The 20,248-nt window shown below is 34.7% G+C and overlaps 2 protein-coding genes across 3 annotated transcripts; one reads left to right on the top strand and one right to left on the bottom strand.

Moving 5' to 3' along the window:
- Positions 1–625: 625 nt before the first annotated feature.
- Positions 626–18,921, top strand: LOC132032969 (protein transport protein SFT2-like). 2 transcript variants are annotated; one of them, XM_059422791.1, is made up of 4 exons: positions 626–913; positions 6,697–6,964; positions 7,104–7,208; positions 18,595–18,921. In XM_059422791.1, the coding sequence occupies exons 1-4, from the start codon at positions 720–722 to the stop codon at positions 18,703–18,705; spliced, it is 678 nt and encodes a 225-aa protein (XP_059278774.1). In that variant the 5' UTR covers positions 626–719; the 3' UTR covers positions 18,706–18,921. The 2 variants fall into 2 exon arrangements, with proteins under 2 accessions (XP_059278774.1, XP_059278773.1); XM_059422790.1 differs by lacking the exon at positions 18,595–18,921 and adding an exon at positions 10,223–10,442.
- LOC132035244 (uncharacterized) lies at positions 15,258–15,839 on the bottom strand. The gene has a single exon (XM_059425521.1). It carries the CDS (start codon positions 15,742–15,744, stop codon positions 15,337–15,339), a length of 408 nt encoding a protein of 135 aa, XP_059281504.1. The 5' UTR covers positions 15,745–15,839; the 3' UTR covers positions 15,258–15,336.
- Positions 18,922–20,248: the final 1,327 nt, after the last annotated feature.

The following is a 20,248-nucleotide window of genomic DNA, read 5'->3' as shown; positions in this document are numbered from 1 at the left end:
AGGATTATATATCCACCTTGGACAATTTTAATGGTAAAGGGGTATATTTGATCCAATAGTATAATTCAAAATAGGGATATATTTGGACCCAAAGTATAGCGAGGAGCATATTTGGCCCTTTTCCGATAGTACAGCGGTATATTTACCCCTTTTCCGTTAATATATATATATAATAAATTGAAAGTTGAGGGGCCGCCTCCCTGACCAAAAAAAAAAAAAAAAAGAAAGAAAACAAAAAGGACCAGAGAATTTATGCCCTTTATGAAAAGAAAAAATAAGTGAAATGAAAGGAGGAAGATGGGGAAAAAAAAATAAAAATTATGCCCCTCTCCTTCCCTTTCTTGCTCTAAAATATAACGAAAAGGTATATTTAAACACAAAGTATAACGAAAGTTATATTTAACCTTTATCTAATAGTATAGGGGGCATATTTGACCCCTTTCCATAGCCTAAAACATCTCACTATCTTAGTAAGGGGTTCAAAATACTAAAGAGGTCAAAACAAAGTGAATGCTTAGCATCTACTCTATAGATATATACACACACATTAAAAAATAATTTTAACCGTATATAAACATTAAATAGTGTACTTTCGCTCTACCTAAGAAGTTCACTACCTGCTCCGGCCCTGAATTCAGATCTCCCTCGCTCTGCTACTTCCATACGGAAAATCCCATATATACAGAAACAAAAGAAGAAGAAGAAGAATAGTTATAGGTATGCATAAAACAGCACAATCATGGTTTACGGGTGGACCAAGTAACGATCTTGGAAAGACACAATCATCATCCCTTTTAGCTGATTGGAACGCTTACGCTGCAACACAAGATGAGACTTCATTATCATCATCATCTGATTTTGGGTTCGATCTTGAAGCTGCTCTTAGAGATAAAGTCTCCGGTACTTTTAACGTGTAAGTCTCTTAACTATTTGGATTAAAAATAAAACCCAGTTCAATTTTTTTTTTTTTTTTTTTTAATTTTGTTTGACGTGTTATGATGTTTGGTTAAAGAATTCGCTCTTAATGTATCTGAAAAATGGAAATTCAAATATCTGTATTAAAACCCAGTTCAATTATTTGGATTACAATCCAGTTTACTATTCGGTTATTTTTTTTTTGATGTGGTATGATGTTTGCTTAAAGAATTTGCTATTAATATGTCTGAGAATGAAAATTCAAGTATTTGGATTAAAACCTAGTTCAATTTTCATTTAAAAAATAAAATAAAAAATATTTGGATTGAAACCCAGTTCAATTTTCAATTTTGTTTGATATTTGGATTGAAACCCAGTTCAATTTTCAATAATTTTGACCATTATGATGTTTGCTTAAAGAATTAGCCATTAAATATATCTGCAAAATGGAAATTCAAATATTTGGATTAAAACCTAGGAGGTGGGGCAGCTTAATTTGTGATTTACATTCGGACGTAAATCTTTCGAACAGGAGGGGGCAGCTTAATTTTCAATTTTTGAACTTGTAATACCTATTACTGAGCTAAGGAAGGTGATCTAGTACCTTTCGATAGATGTAGTTTATCTCATTCTGCAACCCCATTTTGGTGTGGCGTGTATGAGCGTGATATTTGAGACTCAATACCTTGTCGGGGAGGGGGTGTTTATGGAGCAAGTTCTTGAGTCCCACATCAGTGTTATCAAGAGCGAAAACCGCAAAAAAAATTCTAAGTTCAGCTGAGGCTTTAAGCATAAAGAACAAATAAGCGTGGGCTTTAATTAAAAAAGGCTTTAGTATTAGTCCAAGACTAATAATAATAATAAGCATGAATAACAAATATATGGACAAAGAAATTGTAAAAACATTACAATAAAGTGAAATATCAATTATCTAGTGTAGAGAGGCTCATTGGCAAGGAAAACTATGTCTTAGAGTCTTGCTGATGACACTGAAGCGCACATAAAGTGAGTCGAAGCGCTCAACTTGTTTTGAGCCTCGCTTCAGGCCTTAAGCCCGCCTTTGACAACTCTGGTGAGATGATCTCTTTGACTATCTTACTTCATGAGCTAGCTTTTGGGGTTGAGTTAGACTTACAGTCCATTTCTTTATATTAGAGATTCATTGTTTACCTGATGTTGGCCCCTATCTTATATTGTGCATGCTCCAGATGTTCAGTTTTAGGCATGCGAGAGCTTTAGGGTGGGATGATTTTTGTATATAGTCTTGGACAGTCCTTACCTCATGAGCTACTAGGGCTGGGCATAAATCACCGAAAATTGGATTGCCGAACCGGGAATTTCAGTAATTCGGTTGTCGGTACTCGGTACGATATTCGGGAGTAAACTTTCACAATTATGGTATTTGGTTTGGTAGTCGATACGAGACATTAATACCGTTCGGTATTCGGTACTACCCTATACATTCATTTGCCAAACTCAGGCTTTTTTTCTGAACATGATCTGTTCTTGAAGCGTATTAAAATTGTTGCAGAGTTATGAAATGTTGAAAGAATGATATCTTTTTTCTTCGTCTACTGCTCCAGTGAAGAAGATGTCATCTTCTTCTTCTGTTAAGATCTTGTACTTCTCAAATGTGAAGCTCTCGATGTCTGGCAGTCATTTTCCTCTTCCTCCTTTACATATATCTCCTTCCTTCATCCAAGGAAATAAAATGCACCACAATAAAAGGACCTTAAATTTTGTTAGAGGCTAAAGAGCATGTTGTTTTTGAGGCTGAACTTATCAGTTAGAGCTGAAATTTATACTAGTGCCGACTCCAACTTCAATACAGTGTTACCGAATTATCATACGGGATTTTCCGTGCCGAAGTTTGATTTACCGTACTGGACCCGGACCGAACTTTAAAGAAGGGTTCCATTATGAAGAAAATGGGATTTGGGGTAAAATGGCTTAAATGGATCAAATATTGCATCTCCACAGTCAAATATTCAATTCTGATAAACAAAGGGCCCGTGGGTTTTTTCTCTCCACAGAAAGGAATCAGGCAAGGAGATCCACTTTCACCTTTCTTGTTCATCTTGGCTATGGAAGGTCTAAGCAAGATGCTGGAAAAAGCTAGACAGCTGCAATGGATACAGGGATTTAGTGTGGGCACAAATACAGGAAACACAATGACTATCTCACATTTACTGTATGCTGATGACACACTGATATTTTGTGAAGCAGAGAAGTCTCAAATCCTTTATCTGAATCTTACACTGATGCTTTTGAAGCATTGTCGGGATTGCACATCCACATGTTGAAAAGTATAATTTATCCAGTTAATGATGTTCTTAACATGGAGGAGCTGGCAGGTATTTTGGGGTGCAATATAGGATCTCTTCCTAGCACTTATTGGGCCTACCTTTGGGTGCCAAATTCAAGTGTCGTGATATATGGAATGGGGTGGTGGAGAAATTTGAAAAAAGGTTATCCAGATGGCAAATTCAGTATCTCTCATTGGGCGGAAGGCTCACACTTATCAGTAGTGTTCTTGATAGTATACCAACCTATCTCATGTCCTTATTCCCCATTCCCAAAAAGGTGCTAGATAAGCTGGACAAGATCAGGAGAAATTTTCTATGGGAAGGGAATAGCAGCACACACAAATTTCATTTGGTAAAATGGGACAAAGTATTGCTCCCAAAGTGCAATGGAGGCCTAGGAGTCAAAGATTTGGCAATTCATAACAATTCCTTACTCATGAAATGGCGTTGGAGGTTTGGCTCAGATGATGATGAAAGCCTCTGGAAGAAGGTGATCATAGCTAAACATGGTAAAAAGGACAATTGGAGCTCTAACACTGTACTTTTACCTTATGGAGTTGGGCCATGGAAGTATATCAGTAAGCTGGGTTCTGAGTTTTCTCATGAAATCCACTTCAAGCCTGGTGATGGTTTTCATATTAAGTTTTGGAAGGATAGATGGCTCAACAATACATCTCTCATGGAGGAATACCCCAGCCTCTTCAACATTGCCAGAGACAAGGATTCCTCAATTGCTCAAAACAGGATCAACAACAGTTGGGATGTGCATCTCAGAAGGTCTGTACAGGATTGGGAACTTGGGAGTCTGATGGAAATGTTAGCAAAGGTGGAAGCTCACAACATTGATGAAAGTGCACCAGACAAGTTGAGATGGGGAAACAAAGGCACATTCACAGTGAAAGAATGCTATAGGCAGCTATGTTATCATAATCAACTGCCTGATATATGGCCATGGAAGCTAGTATGGAAGACTAAACTGCCTATGAAGATTAAATGTTTCAGCTGGGTTATACTAAAGAATGCATGTCTTACTCTGGACAATCTGAATAGAAAATGCTTCCAGTTGGACAACATATGTTATTTCTGCAAGAGCACTCAGGAGACAGTTAACCACCTCTTTCTACATTGCCCACTAGCTTGTGGCCTTTGGAACATGTTCCTCTGTATTTTTCAGTTAAGCTGGGTGATGCCACAAAGTTTGAGAGAAGCCCACATGTCTTGGAGTTTATGGATAGTTGATAAGACCATCAGGAAGGTTTGGAATATGATTCCTGCTGCAATTTTGGTGTATTTGGACTGAGAGGAACAAGAGATGCTTTCATGATACCTCAATTCCTATTCAAGCTCTTAAAGCCAAATGCTTAGTTAATCTTTTTTGCTGGACAATGTTGTCCCTAGTATCTAATACTGAACATTTCTTAGATTTTATTAGTACTCTAACTTTAGAAGGAACCAATGTATAGGGGCATGCAATTCTTTTGTTTTTTTTTTTTTTTTTTTGCCTATCTGTAATTACGCCCCTGTAATTATGCATCTACTTGATGCTTTTCTAATGAAACATCTTACTTCATCAAAAATAAATAAATAAGGGTTCATCATCATCCGATTTAGATTTCGATCTTGAAGCTATCGTTAGGATAAAGTATCCGGCACTTTTAACGTGTAAGCGTTGTAACTCTGTTACTATCTGAAAAATGGAAATGAAATTCAATAGTTGGATTAAAACCTAGTTCAATTCTTTTTGACGTGTTAGGATACTTCCTTAAGGAATTCGCCATTAAAATAATTTGAAAATGGAATTCAAGTTTTTGATTAATAGTTCATTTTTCATTTTTTTTGATGCATTATGATGTTTGCTTGAAGAATACGTTGTGAGTTTTCCGGTTCAACGAATCAGAGCCAACGGATCTAAATTTTTGATGTACATTTTGAACCGGAATTTTCAATTTTAAACTTGTAATAATACCTAATAGAAAGCAAATGAAAGTGCTCTAATAACTTTCAATAAATTTAGCTTTTCCCATTCTGCAAACCAATTTTGCTGTGGGGTGTATGGGCGCGACATTAGTGGTGAAAACTTGTAAAGGGATGGGATAAAGGTTGTTGTAAATTAGTTGTACTTTATTGCAACCCTATGGCCCTACCTGATGTAATATCTTAAGTTCAAAGAGAAAAACAAGTAAAGTTATCAATTCTGGAGCACATCAATAAAATTTCTTTTTCCTAAAGAGTGAGTAAGATGTGCATAGGTTAAGATTCTATTCTCTTAAAAAATCTATAAGATCGATCTCAGTTGGAGTGTGTTGATTAAATTCTCTTAATGATTCATAGACTATTTGGTTGGAGTATGCAAAGTCACTCTTGATGAAAATTTACTGCGCCTAAGTGCGAAGTGGAGACCACTTCAATAGGCTTTTAACACGATAATTTTGAACTCCTTAGATAAAAGAATTCAGGACACAGTCGTAAGGTGTCAAAGGATTTCGATTTTCACTGGGACATAGTAACGTAAGTGGGGTATTTTCTACTTCATTGGATGAACTACTTAGTTCAAGTTTCATTCACTAAGTAGTCAATGATTTGGAAAGTCTTCACTAGCTAATGTTTCAAGTTCAAAAGACACCATTATTGATGCATGTTACTAGATTAATGTGTCAAATTTTTCTTTTCAAAATATCTTGAAACACTTGGGGGCTTGTTAGAATTAGTGTTTCAATAAATTTAAAACAATGTATTTGCTAAACTATCACATTTTCTTTTTCAAATTTATTGAAACACTTACTCTAACAGGGAAAGGGGGGAGGGGGGTGTCTATGGAGCAAGTCTCCCATTTTCTGTGCAAACATTTCGTTTTCACAACTTTACAGAAAATAAATAAATAGGAGTAAGATTGTGATACCTTCACTAAAGAAATCCCTTTGTAGCCAACAATTTACCAAATAGTTATGAGGATTATTTAGTTGATGATCAGGGTGAAATACTCAAATAATGATTAATCAGATATTGAAGGGCAAAAATAGAGCGGAATGGTATAGCGGATTTCTATAGCCGACTTCAACTAGTTTGGGATTTAGCTGTAGCAACATATTCGATTGATTTATATTAGTATAACGTGTAATGATGTTTGCTGGCTGTATTCACTCGTAAGATTTCCCACTCCGTTGATCTTGTGTTAGTTTTCGGAATTTAGGAGTTGTGTCTCTTTGATTGATCTTGCGCGAACTATGAGATTGTCAATTGCCCGGGATATTTCATTTATTGACTTCCTTGATTTGGTAGTTTGATAATTTGGGCAAAGCATTGGTGGTATATTCTTGCATCAGATAGTACCCATGTGGTAATTAGGCCTTAGATGTTGCAGTTAAAGAAGTAAAGAATATGGTTCGTCTTGAGTGTTTCAATCTAGTTGTGATATTAAAGTAGGTGAATCCTCAGTTGCTAATGATATTTGTGAACTTTTCCTTTTTCTACACAGGGTTTCTAAAGGTGTACGAGATTTACCAGGAAGCTTCCATTCCGCAACCAGCAATGTCCCATCTGGGAAGTCTCTTATGTATTTTGGCTTATTTCTTGCATCTGGTGTGTTTTTCATCTTCATCGCATTTACTATGTTCCTTCCTGTCATGGTGCTGATGCCTCAGAAATTTGCTATCTCCTTCACAATTGGTTGTGCATTTATTATTGGCTCGTTCTTCGCCCTCAAAGGTCCAAAGAATCAGCTTACACACATGACATCAAAAGAGGTACTTAATCATCCTCGGTTTTGGTTTTGCCATCTTTTATGTCTAACTTGTTGGTTTGTCGAAATAGATAAAAACACATTTCCCATTCTTTATGATAGCTTAATTTTATGAAATCTGATTATTGTTATTTGTTCTCCAGAGACTTCCTTTTACAGCGGTTTTTATTGGCAGCATGGTAGGGACTATTTACGTCTCTATGGTGCTTCATAGTTATATTCTTTCTGTGCTCTTCTCAGTGATACAGGTAAGTGGGTTCTTGCCCCCCTTTCCTTTGGTTTTAATGCTAACTTTTTTTATTTAGCTAATAATTTGGCCATAATGTATTCTTTTGTCAGATACAACTAACACTTTTAAGCTTGCTAGTTAATATTTCGAGGGTATATAGCCCAGAAAATACAAAGGTTCTAGGACAAAGATATGCTTCGAGAGTTTTCCAACTTATCAAATCTTCGTTATTACAAGTTCTATTCCAAACCATGATTTGTTTTCTCTATAATAGCCATTTTGCCCTTTTTTCCCTCGGGGAAGTGCATTCATGTCTAAAGCTACATTTTCTAGCCACTTATGGGGAACCGCTCTTCAACTAGAAGGGTGTGTTTGTTACTTCGTTATATAGGCTCCTTGGGTAAGGCACAGAGGCAGTTTCCGATAAGGCCCTCGGCTTGAGAATGTTTGTTTGGTAAGCAAAACAAAAAAAATAAAAATAAAAAAAAATTCCAAAAACATTTATTTGTAATCTAGCAAAACACTATGGGTGTGACTCGTGAGACAGGGGTGGGGGTTTGGGGGTGGGATGATCAGGGGATGGGGATTGGGGCGTTGGGTGGATGGGGAGGAGACAATGAACTTGAAATGTCAAAGGTAGTTTAGTTTTCCTTGGTTCATGAGCTGTGATATCTGGTATTTGATTTCTTGAATGTCTTTTGTTTCGGTACCAAACAGTTGGAAGCTTGGACAATGTCATATCCGCAGTTGGCATTATTTACTATTGACCACCCTATCTGAAGTCTGCTATCTCCTAATTCTTAAGTACTAGCCCATATTGCATAATTTTTGTAGATTTCTTCACCTTATTTTGTGATTAAATGAAAGAGTTCTGTCTACATGCACGGTAAACACAAAGTCTTAGCTTACGTTGTCTGAATGGACGGAGTGATTATTCTATTTCAAAACAACCCAAGGGACGGTTTAAGAGTAACTGGGTAAAAGACTTCACAATATAGTGGGACATTGTGTAACAACAACATATCTAGTTTAATCCAACAAGCTGGGGTCTGGGGAGGGTAGGATGTATGCAGACCTTACCTCTACCTTTGCGGGGTAGAAAGGCTGTTTCCAATAGACCCTCGGCTCAGTAGAAACGTAGTCAATGCAGGACATTGTGTCTTGCCTGAATATAAGCAACAAATTTTAGGACCTGTCAAATTACGTCCTGCACTGCAAGGAAGCTTTTTATACTGGAGCTTCTTGTTTTAAGGAATAAGTTTCAGTTGGCAAAGTCAATTTAGTTCAATAATATTGAAACACTCGACACCCTGAGATTAAAAAATATTGATTACAACTTTGCTTTATGATTAGTTGGAAAGATAAAAAATACTTCCTGTAACATACATCATAGACACCAAGTAACTCGGAATATTTTGCTTTAGGATGTTGACCAAACTTTCCTGAGTTTGCTTTGTAATATTCCCTACCAAAAGGGTATAGCAATGAGCATAACTTAGTAAGTGGATACGTGAGCGATAGAAGTTGCAATAAGACTGAACGATTTAGTAGAAAGTGGTGACATAAGTGGAGTTCCGAGTCGAAGTAGGAACTACAGTAGTGAAAATCTGTATGATCTTTATATGAACTATATGCGGACTCGATCCCCTTGTTTTTATCTGCTTTTCCTGCATAACTCTGCAGATTTCTGTGGTCACAAAAATCTTAGTAAAATACACTTGATGTAGTTCTTAATGGTCACCTACTTTAGGTGTACCAATAAAGTGTAAATATGATTCATATTAAATTGCAAAAGTCAGATTCCAGTCATGAAAACAAATGTAGATTCTGGTTACCTTTGACTCAAAAAAAGAAAAAAAAAAAAGAAAGAAAACAAATATAGATACAAGTTGACATTTCTTCAACCTCTTTAGGACTTTAACTTAATTCTTATTAATTATTATCATAATCCTACTAAGTTGAACAAATGAGCAAGAAAGAAACAGCAAGTGTGACTGTTAATGAAGTCATGGTTTTATAGGATGATGGTGAATAACTGGAAAGCATATGCAGTTGTAAATAGTAAGAGGGAAGGGGAAATGTCCATAGCAAATGTGGATCGTCAATTATGTTGTGAAGTAAAGAATTAATTGGTTGCATAAAACACGGATTAGCTTATATAATTTATAAGATGTTCAATTATATAAAAGAAAAGAAAGAAATCAATCCTAAGAATGAAGAAAGAAATTAATAAATAGGCGAACTGATACTGAGTCAATTTTCCATCCCTATACATTAGGAGCCAAACTGAGATAGCCTCTAGAGGCCAGCCAATAACCCATCAAAAAGCACAACTTTTAGAACCATCTGAGAGGGCAAAACTGTTAAATTAGTGATTTGATTAACTACCCGCACCCTCCTATCCTTCTAAATACTAAAAAACGGAGAAAAAGAAAGAATAGAACTTGCACCCCAGGGTGTGACTGGTGGTCAATAGAGTGGGTTGGGAATCATGAGCTCTGCGGTTCAAATCCTAGGGAGGGAAGAACGCCAGCTGATTTCTTCCCATGTGTCCAAGCGTTGGTGGACAAAGTTGCTCGGTACATGTGCTGGTGGGAGGTAGCCGGTAACCAGTGGAATTAGTCGAGGTGTGCGCAAGTTGGAAAGGAAAAAAAAAAAAGAAAAAAGAACAGGACTTATGGAAAGGAAATTAAAAAGTGCCCACACCTTAATTACAGCCAACTCACACAAAAATGGTAATCATATGGCCTAAGCATTTAGCTTCAACATTTTATCAAAAATCTTTCAGATAACCCATTCTTCAACAGTAAAAGAAAAGGCAATAAACTCCAACACTTCACAGGGATTTCTGAAGTAAGAATATATGATACATTTGTTACTGAAATGTTATGCCGCTTCTACTAGTCTTACAAAAAAAATTGATGTATTTTAACAATGTTGTGGCTTTTTCTCAGTTCAATGGATGTTATGATCTTTCCATGAATCTTCAGTTGTAAACATAACTAATGTGCTGTACAATTCTGTTTTTGCTAGGTCCTTGCTCTATCTTATTATTGTATCTCCTACTTCCCTGGAGGTTCAGCTGGAATGAGATTTCTTTCTTCAACCCTTGCATCCTCTATTTTCAGATGTTTTGGAAGGTGACGGGTTTCCCCCACTTTTAAGAATAGCCCAAGTTTGAGAAAATTGTGTACCCTTGATGATTTATTTGAATGATAGATGATGAGAAGGGAATCAAGATTCATTTTTGGCACTTGTTCTTGCCTTGGTTTTTGCACATTTGAAGTCTATTATTAAGTAGTTGGATTAGTTGTTGATATAGTTGAGTTGTTACAGTGAGCTGTAAGACCAAAATCTAAGTGTATTGCGTTTTGGAGGGAAGAATTAGAAATTGATTTTCGCTCCAAAGGATGTGGCTTAGTGTCGATGAAGTAGGTGATAATCGTGGGAGATTAGGGTTAAAGCCCCAATAGAGAAATGAAATGCTAAGTGATTCATTCTCATCTGCTTAGGCCTTAGAGAACGAGTTATGCCTGTCTTTGGTAGAATAGAAGCTGAAGCGAGTCATGAAGTAATAACCTATTGGTTCACTAACTTTTGTCCACTTGTTGATATATATTAAGAGTTCCACCCAATATCTATAAATATTTGATATTAAGAGAGCTTAAATATACCTAATTTAGTCATAGAAGTGTTTTTCGAATATTTATATACCAAAGGTTAACGTGGATCGACGTTATGTCCACTTGTTTTACGTTTCATAATTTTTCCGACGGTTTTATATTTGTAAGACGTTGTCTGTTTAAGATCATATTCGGTTTGTCCAATAAATAAAAAAATTATTGATTTTTTTATAAATATAGTTTTCAATAATTAAATTTGTTTGAAAAAACTTTACAAACTTAGTCGGCAAAATCTGAAATTGACATTCACGGTTACATTACCCGGGATTTTTACATTGAAATCTATCTATCATCATCTTATAAGTAACTAAAACTGAAAATTTCAGGCCAATTTGGGGGAAAATTGAAATTGAATGGGATAAAAAGGTGTTTTTTTAAAAATCGATGTCCATATCTCAATGTTTCAAGCTTCCACCATTCTTTTATTCTAAAGCCAAGAAACCAATTTAGATTTAACATTTATTAATAAGTTAATGCTTTCAAGATTGGATTGAAAATATCATATATGCTTTAAAAATTAAAAAAATCCTAATTTAGTGCAAAGATAGTACGAAAAACATGTTTTTCATGCCTTGAACAGCTTGAAAATATCATGCACCTAATTATTTGGTTTAGAAATAGTCAGAAAACATGTACTGAGTTAAGGACCATGTTAACGTCTAGAAAAACTTTTTAAAGATGACATTTGCCTAATTTCCTGTCAAATCTATTACAGCAAAATTTATAATATGTTTTCTCTACCAGTGGGTAATGTTTATGCCATTTTGAGTAATATATAGAACGTGAAGGACGTAAAAAAGGACTGTCTTTTGAATCTCAAGTATGAAATAACCAACGTCTAGTATAAGATTATAGTCATAAAACTTTTATAGGCATAGTTCAAAAAGGGAAAGAAGAAAACAGTAGGTGGGGTTGGAAGAATCAGGGTAGAATATTTTTGACCCACTTTGTTGAAAAAAATTATCTAACATCGCCAGTAAAAGGAATTTTTACACCATTAGATCATTAACTAACCCGTGTTAATTTCAAGATTATAAATGGGCAACTCGCAGGAATGCCCTTATTTAAAAGGAATTTTTACATCATTAGATCATTAACTAACCCGTGTTAATTTCAAGATTATAAATGGCCAATTTGTAGGAATGGCCTTATTTTGGGGTGGTCTTTAATTTTTGCCCATTAAATTGGTGGTCTTTAACTTTAGCCCATTAAATTGGTGGTCTTTAACTTTTGCCCTTCGTTAGAACCCCTAGGTTTTGGGTTCGAACTACCCCTCTGTCAAAAATCATGCAAAACTCTGCCTTAAGGCAGAATTTTTCCTTCAGGCAAAATTTTGCCTTAAGGTAGAGTTTTGACGGTAAAATTCTGCCTTGCGAATCCAAACCTCTACCTTGCGATTTTTTTTTTTTTTTTTTTTTGGAGTTCGAATCCAGAATCTCGGAGTATTAGGCGAAGGACAAAAATTAAAGACCACCAATTTGAGGGGCAAAAATTAAAGACCACCCCAGAAGAAGGGCAATCCGCACAAAAAAAAATGATTATAAATTCCACAAGTAAGGCTTGCCTTAAGATATCTTTTGTTTAACGGTATGTATAACTTAAACTTGAAATGAAATAGTCTTACGTTGTACCGGTTGGGTCACGACACTTTTTAACTCGTATCTGAGCCAAGCGATTGACTTGGATACTTTCGATGAGTCGTATCATTACTTGTAATTTAAATTTAATCTATTTTGACATGTTCAATTTTAACCCAATGTTAACACTGGTTTGCGACCCTTGAGGTTAGATTTGCGCACCTAACAAACAGTAAATACATATATATCCTCACCGATTGTTTACACCAAACTAATGAAATTAACTTCATCGATTCAATATTAAAGTGAAAACACATATCATTAAAGTGAAAACACATATCACTTAATCTTGGTTTAATGATAAAGGTATATGTAAAAATTACATATTTTGCATACATTGATTTGATATAAATAATTTTTTACGCAAACACAGAAGTTGCCACATGAAAGGCGTCACTGATTAGGAAAAAGTTAGGGACTTAAGTCAATGTGTTCCTATCTGTTAGGCAATTATACTACAAGTCTACAACAACACTCCTCATGTTGTTTTTGTAGTTCCAGTACATAAGATTCAGAGGTTTATGGGTGGCTAGTTTGGCCTAATAATTTGGCATGGCACTGAGTATAGGAAGTACTCAGTAAGTTTTATTAACCGCCCCCAATAAAATAATAGCGAGAATCAATATGCAAAGTACTATTCAAAAACAAAACATGTGCAAATATAATATTCAACATTAATAAGGCACATAATGCAGTAACGACATAAATATATGCAATAACCAATAAGAATAGCAAGCACAACGTATAACAATATGCAACAATATTCCAGCATTTAAATACACAATCAAGATGGCGTATGTAACAATATGCATGATGAAAAATTCTTCAAACTTTACTCAAAACAAGATATAGGTAAATCACTATAGAATAAACTACAAGTTCTCAAAAATAAATCATAAATTTCAGTATTTTTTAGAAAAGCCACATTTTTATTTTTCGAAAATTGATGTCCACTTTTACTTGTAAGTTGTATAGTTTGAAAACCCAAGACATAATTTACCATTTTATACCTTTTTTACCGTTATTATTAAGTACTGTTGCTTATTTATACGCTATAGACAAGTAAACATGGACGGAGGGAGTAACCAACAAAAATTATAAAAAAGATTTTGATCTCAATCCAAAATTCTTATTGATTTCCACCGAATCAACTCACTTAATTTAGAGGATTTTTGAAATTTTGTGTGTTCTCGTTAGAGATCACAGATAAAATAATAGAATATAGGAAAGAAAACATAAATAATAAAAAGATAAATAGAAAATTGAGAGAGCCGAAATATGATATTAGTTGGAAAATGTTCAAGATAGATTCAAACTTGTGTCTACCAGTCATGACACCTTTGTCTAATTTGCGATCGGAGATGGAAGAATCAAATATTTAATCTAATTTATGCAAATTTTTTCGTGTGAAAACAATAAGAATAGCAAACAATATAACAATATTCCATCATTTAAATACACACATCAAGATGGCGTATGTAACAATATTGATGATTTTTACTCCAAACAAGATATGTATTAAGCTTGAGAGATTTTTTCCACCGATATGCAGTTGAAATTTATGCTATAAAATATGATTTTCCACCTCATTTCCACCGAATCAACTCACTAGGAAAACTCATGGTGGGAAAATAACCAAAACTTCTTAATTTTTAGTGTGAAAATGAAATTTTTCAAGTGTAAAAGTAGAGATTTTTTAATAGTGCGTACAACCATTAAAACTTTTTTTTTCTTTTTTCGGTTAAACAGATACTACTGATATATATTCATAGCAACATACATCTACATTTTAGTTACATTAGTAGGACCATTAAAACTTGCGCGAACACTATTTTGGTAATGTGAGTTGTATGTTTTAAAATATATTTTCGCACAATAGCTCAAGGGAAATATTATTTTGCCAGTTTGATTGATTTGTAAATAGAGATGGTCGGATAGCCCTTTCCCCATCTAGTCATATTTTATCTTCATTCACTTCAAGTCTCTTTCATTTTTTTGAGATTTTGATTAGCACTTCTCTTTCTGTTTTAGCTTCTTCAACAACAATACTCCCTCCGGATAAAAAAGAATGTAAAACTGTCGATTCCCTTGAAAAATACTAACTTTTAGGCAAAAATAGGTAATTGGACTAAACTACCTCTAATTAAATACTTGTTGGGATTTGATCACTTAACACTTAATAAGGATAATTTTGGAAGAATAAGGTTAATTGTTTCTAGGTTGGTAAGTGAAAACTCTTTTTGAAAAAGAAAAAGGATAAGTGAACACTCTTTTTGATCCGGGGGAGTATAGTATAGTATTATTTTAGAAAAAGAATTTGATTATCGGTTAATGAGTATTCTGCAAATGTATTTGGCTAAAATATTTTACAAATATAATGATATCGTCAAAAAATGATTAATTACTTACCCCCCCCCCCCCCATGGAAGTATTTATGCATAATTCAATGCACTTATTGACAGGGATGAAATCAGAATTTTGAGTTTACGAATTCTAGAAAATACTTATTGGATTGTCGATAAATTATTTATACATATTGAGTGAAGTTTTAACACAAGTCAATCCCGTAAGCAGAACTGTACTCCGCCCACCGCCCCTTCTTATTGAGGCTAAGCTTTTGCAATGAACCAATTCTTGAAACCTCATGCAACAAAGGCTTAGTACTTTTTTGAGCCTATTTTGTTTTCATTTTAACAGGATTAAGAAAAAAATAAAGATAAAAGAAAATTAACCAACAGAGAGGAAGAGTGATACTTAATGGTTATGAAATTTCATAACGTAATAATTTCAAAGCATTTTGTCACAATACTAAACATTATTACTACTATTAGGAGCTCTCTTGCCACAAGGCATCATATCCTATTTCTTCCAAAGGAATTGAAGAGCAAAAATGAGAAAAATCAAATGCAAATTCTTCCACATCAAAAATCTCGTTCACTCCCTCTGGACAGGCTATTGTATCTGCATGAGACAATTCCATCATCTCTAGCCACTCGAAATCGTCGATTACAAGCTCCTCCTCCTCGATTTTCGCGAAATTCGGGGCCATTTCAATCACCATTGGTTGTGTTACACAATCTTGTACAATATTATCACAATTTGGTTCTTGTTCTACTTCATATAGTAATTCTCTTAGTGTGTCTTCATCAAATTGTATCACTTCCAAATCTTGAAATTCATCAATAGTGTTACGACTCATCAAATCTTGAGAGCTAATAGGAATTTGTGCATCCATCTTAAGATGAAAAAAAAAGTTAGAAGCAAAAGGCAATGGAAGAAGAGAGAAAATGCTATCTATTCGGAGATTGCATATGGTTGGACGATAACTTTATGGCTAAAAAGCTTAAGAAGTGAAGGCCTTAAATAGGCTCAATAAAATTCTAAGACATAAAGATTTCTTGAAAATGTCATATACGTAACATTTGCTGAAAAGAAATTGTACAAAGAAATATTTGGTGGATATGGGTCATGAGAAACTTCTTTTTAATTTTCGAAATGATGAGAAACTCTGATTATTTTTTTTGGAAAAATTAAATGGCATAAATAATATTATACTATTACTTTTCACTTTTTTCCTTGTCAGCAAAACTGATGTTGCTTTTTTGCAAAAATGGGGTATGCTTATCCCTTTATGAGATAAAAAATTGGGAAAGCGAAGTGTTTGGTATATAATAATTTTAGTTGCGCTTGAGGGTAGGATGTTATTGAGTGCAATATGACAAGTTGGTTAACACCATTTACAGCTCAGCAAAGTTTTTTTTTTTTTGGTTGAGTTTAAACTTCTATCCATGAACATGGTAAAAGAACTTTTAAACTATCAGATCACGTCAAAAAATACTTATAAATAATTTTTGATGATTAGTAAAATTGATTACCTGATTAATGAAAGTAGCAGAGATGAGGATGGTTAGATAGATGTGGTCAGGCTGTATGAGGGACCTGGTTAGTAACAAAGATATAAGGGGCAAGATAGGAGTAGCCTCTGTGGTGGATTATTCTATTTCAAAACAACCCAAGGGACGGTTTAAGAGTATCTGGGTAAAAGACTTCACAATATAGTGGGACATTGCGTAACAACAACAACATACCTAGTTTAATCCCACAAGTTGAGGTCTGGGGAGGGTAGGATGTACGCAGACCTTACCTCTACCTTTGCAGGGTAGAGAGGCTGTTTTCAATAGACCCTCGGCTCAAAAGGAACGTAGTCAATGCAGGATTGCAAGGAAAATAGTGGGACATTGTGTCTTGCCTGAATATAAGCAACAGATCTTAGGACCTGTCAAATTACGTCCTGCACTGCAAGGAAGCTTTTTATACTGGAGCTTCTCCATTTAAGGAATAAGTTTCGGTTGCCAAAGTCAATTTAGTTCAATAATATTGAAACACTCGACACCCTGAGATTAAAAAATATTGATTACAACTTTGCTTTATGATTAGTTGGAAAGATAAAAAATACTTCCTGTAACATACATCATAGACACCAAGTAACTCGGAATATTTTGCTTTAGGATGTTGAGCAAACTTTCCTGACTTTGCTTTGTAATATTCCCTACCAAAAGGGTATAGCAATGAGCATAACTTAGTAACTGGATACGTGAATGACGGGAGTTGCAATAAAACTGAACGATTTAGTAGAAAGTGGTGACATAAGTGGAGTTCCGAGTCGAAGTAGGAACTACAGTAGTGAAAATCTGTATGATCTTATATATGAACTATATGTGGACTCGATCCCCTTGTTTTTATCTACTTTTCTTGTATAACTCTGGAGATTTCTGTGGTCACAAAAATCTTAGTAAAGTACAGTTGATGTAGTTCTTCATGGTCACCTACTTTAGGTGTACCAATAAAGTGTAAATATGATTCATATTAAATTGCATAAGTCAGATTCCAGTCATGAAAACAAATGTAGATACAAGTTGACATTTCTTCAACCTCTTAGGACTTTAACTTAATTCTTATGAAGTATTATCATAATCCTACTGAGTTGAACAAATGAGCAAGAAAGAAACAGCAAGTGTGACTGTTAATGAAGTCATGCTTTTATAGGATGATGGCGAATGACTGGAAAGCATATGCAGTTGTAAATGGTAAGAGGGAAGGGGAAATGTCCATAGCAAATGTGGATCGTCAATTATGTTGTGAAGTAAAGAATTAATTGGTTGCATAAAACACGGATTAGCTTATATAATTTATAAGATGTTTAAATTATATAAAAGCAAAGAAAGAAATCAATCCTAAGAATGAAGAAAGAAATTAATAAATAGGGGAACTGATACTGAGTCAATTTTCCATCCCTATGCATTAGAAGCCAAACTGATCCAGCCTCTAGAGGCCACGCAGTAACCCATCAAAGCACAACTTTTAGAACCATCTGAGAGGACAAAAGATGTTATTCCTGTTGATTCCCGTTCCTCTCCACAGAATTGTTAGATTAGTGACTTGATTAACTACCCGCACCCTCCTATCCTTCTAAATACTAAAAAAGGGAGAAAAGGAAAGAATAGAACTTGCACCCAAGGGTGTGACTGGTGGTCAATAGAGTGGGTTGAGAATCATAAGGTCTCCGGTTCAAATCCTAGGGAGGGAAGAACACTAGCTGATTTCTTCCCATACGTCCAAGCGTTGGCGGACAAAGTTGCTCGTACATGTGCTGGTGGGAGGTAAAAGGTAACCAGTGGAACTAGTTGAGGTTGTGCAAGTTGGGAAGGAAAAAAAAGAACAGAACTTGAGGAATGGAAATACTAAAAAGCGCCCACACCTAAATACAGCCAACTAGCACAAATTTTTTAATCATATGGCCTAAGCATTTAGCTTCAACATTTTATCAAAAATCTTCCAGATAACCCATTCTTCAACAGTAAAAGAAAAGGCAATAAACTCCAACACTTCACAGGGATCTCTGAAGTAAGAATATATGATACATTTGTTACTGAAATGTTATGCTGCTTCTACTAGTTTTACAAAAAAATTGATCTATTTTTAACAATGTTGTGGCTTTTTCTCAGTTCAATGGATGTTACGATCTTTCCATGAATCTATCAATTGTAAACATAACTAATGTGCTGTACAATTCTGTTTTTGCTAGGTCCTTACTCTATCTTATTATTGTATCTCCTACTTCCCTGGAGGTTCAGCTGGGATGAGATTTCTTTCTTCAACCCTTACATCCTCTATTTTCAGATGTTTAGGAAGGTGACGAGTTTCCCCTACTTTTAAGAATAGCCCAAGTTTGAGAAAATTGTGTACCTTTGATGATTTGTTTGAATGATAGATGATGAGAAGGGAATCAAGATTCATTTTTGGCACATGTTCTTGCCTTCGTTTTTGCGCATTTGAAATCTATTATTACATAGTTGGATTAGTTGTTGATATAGTTGAATTGTTACAATGAGCTGTAAGCCCAAAATCTAAATGTTTTGTGTTTTGGAGGGAAGAATTAGAAATTGATTTTCGCACCAAAGGATGTGGCTAAGTGTTGATGAAGTGGGTGATAATCGTGGGAGATTAGGGTTAATACCTCGAGAGAAATGAAATGATGAAGTAATAACCTATTGGTTCACTAACTTTTGTCCACTTGTTGATATATATTAAGAGCTTTTGTCCACATGTTATATATATTAAATATCCACCGAATATTTATAAATTCAAACTTCAAATCTTGGATCCATCTCTTCTGACGTTGATGTCAATATCTCAATGTTTCAAGCTTCCACCATTCTTTTCTGCCAAGAAACCAATTTAGATTGCTTCAAGATTGGATTGAAAATAGCATATACCTAATTTAGTGCAAAGATAGTACGAAAAACATGTTTTTCATGCCATGAACAGCTTGAAAATATCATGCACCTAATTATTTGGTTTAGAAATAGTCAGAAAACATGTACTGAGTTAAGGACCAACATAACGTCTAGAAAAACTTTTGAAAGATGACATTTGCCTAATTTCCTGTCAAATCTATTACAGCAAAATTTATAATATGTTTTCTCCACCAGTGGGTAATGTTTATGCCATTTTGAGTAATATATAGAACGTGAAGGACGTAAAAAAAGACTGTCTTTTGAATCTCAAATATGAAATAACTAACGTCTAGTATAAGATTATAGTCATAAGACTTTTATAGGCATAGTTAAACAGGGAAAGAAGAAAACAGTAGGTGGGGTTGGAAGAATCGGGGTAGAATATTTTTGACCCACTTTGTTGAAAAAAATTGTCTAACATCGTCAATAAAAGGAATTTTTACACCATTATATCATTAACTGATCCGTCTTAATTTCAAGATTATAAATGGGCAATTCGCAGGAATGCCCTTATTTAAAAGGAATTTTTACACCATTAGATCATTAACTAACCCGTCTTAATTTCAAGATTATAAATGGCCAATATCGTGAATGGCCTTATTTTGGGTGGTCTTTAATTTTTGCCCAAAATTGGTGAATTTTCGCAAGGCTTAATGTTTGGATTCGAACTACCCTTCGTTAAAAATCATGCAAAACTCGCCTTAAGGCAAAACTTTTCCTTCAAGCAAAATTTTGTCTTAAGGTAGAGTTTGACCAAAATTACGCCTTCGAGTCCTCTCTACCTTGCGATTTTTTTTTTTTTTTTTTTTTTTTTTTCTTGGCGGTTCAAACCCGAAACCAAGGAATTTTAGGCGAAGGATAAAAATTAAAGATCAGCATTTTGAGGGGCAAAAATTAAAGACCACCCCTAGCGAAGGACAATCCGCACAAAAAAAATGATTA

Source organism: Lycium ferocissimum, chromosome 10, assembly GCF_029784015.1.
Source record: "Lycium ferocissimum isolate CSIRO_LF1 chromosome 10, AGI_CSIRO_Lferr_CH_V1, whole genome shotgun sequence".
In the NCBI taxonomy this organism is placed as follows: Eukaryota; Viridiplantae; Streptophyta; class Magnoliopsida; order Solanales; family Solanaceae; genus Lycium; species Lycium ferocissimum.
The sequence above is the reverse complement of the archived record's forward strand: the minus strand, read 5'-3'. Positions and strand labels throughout refer to the sequence as shown.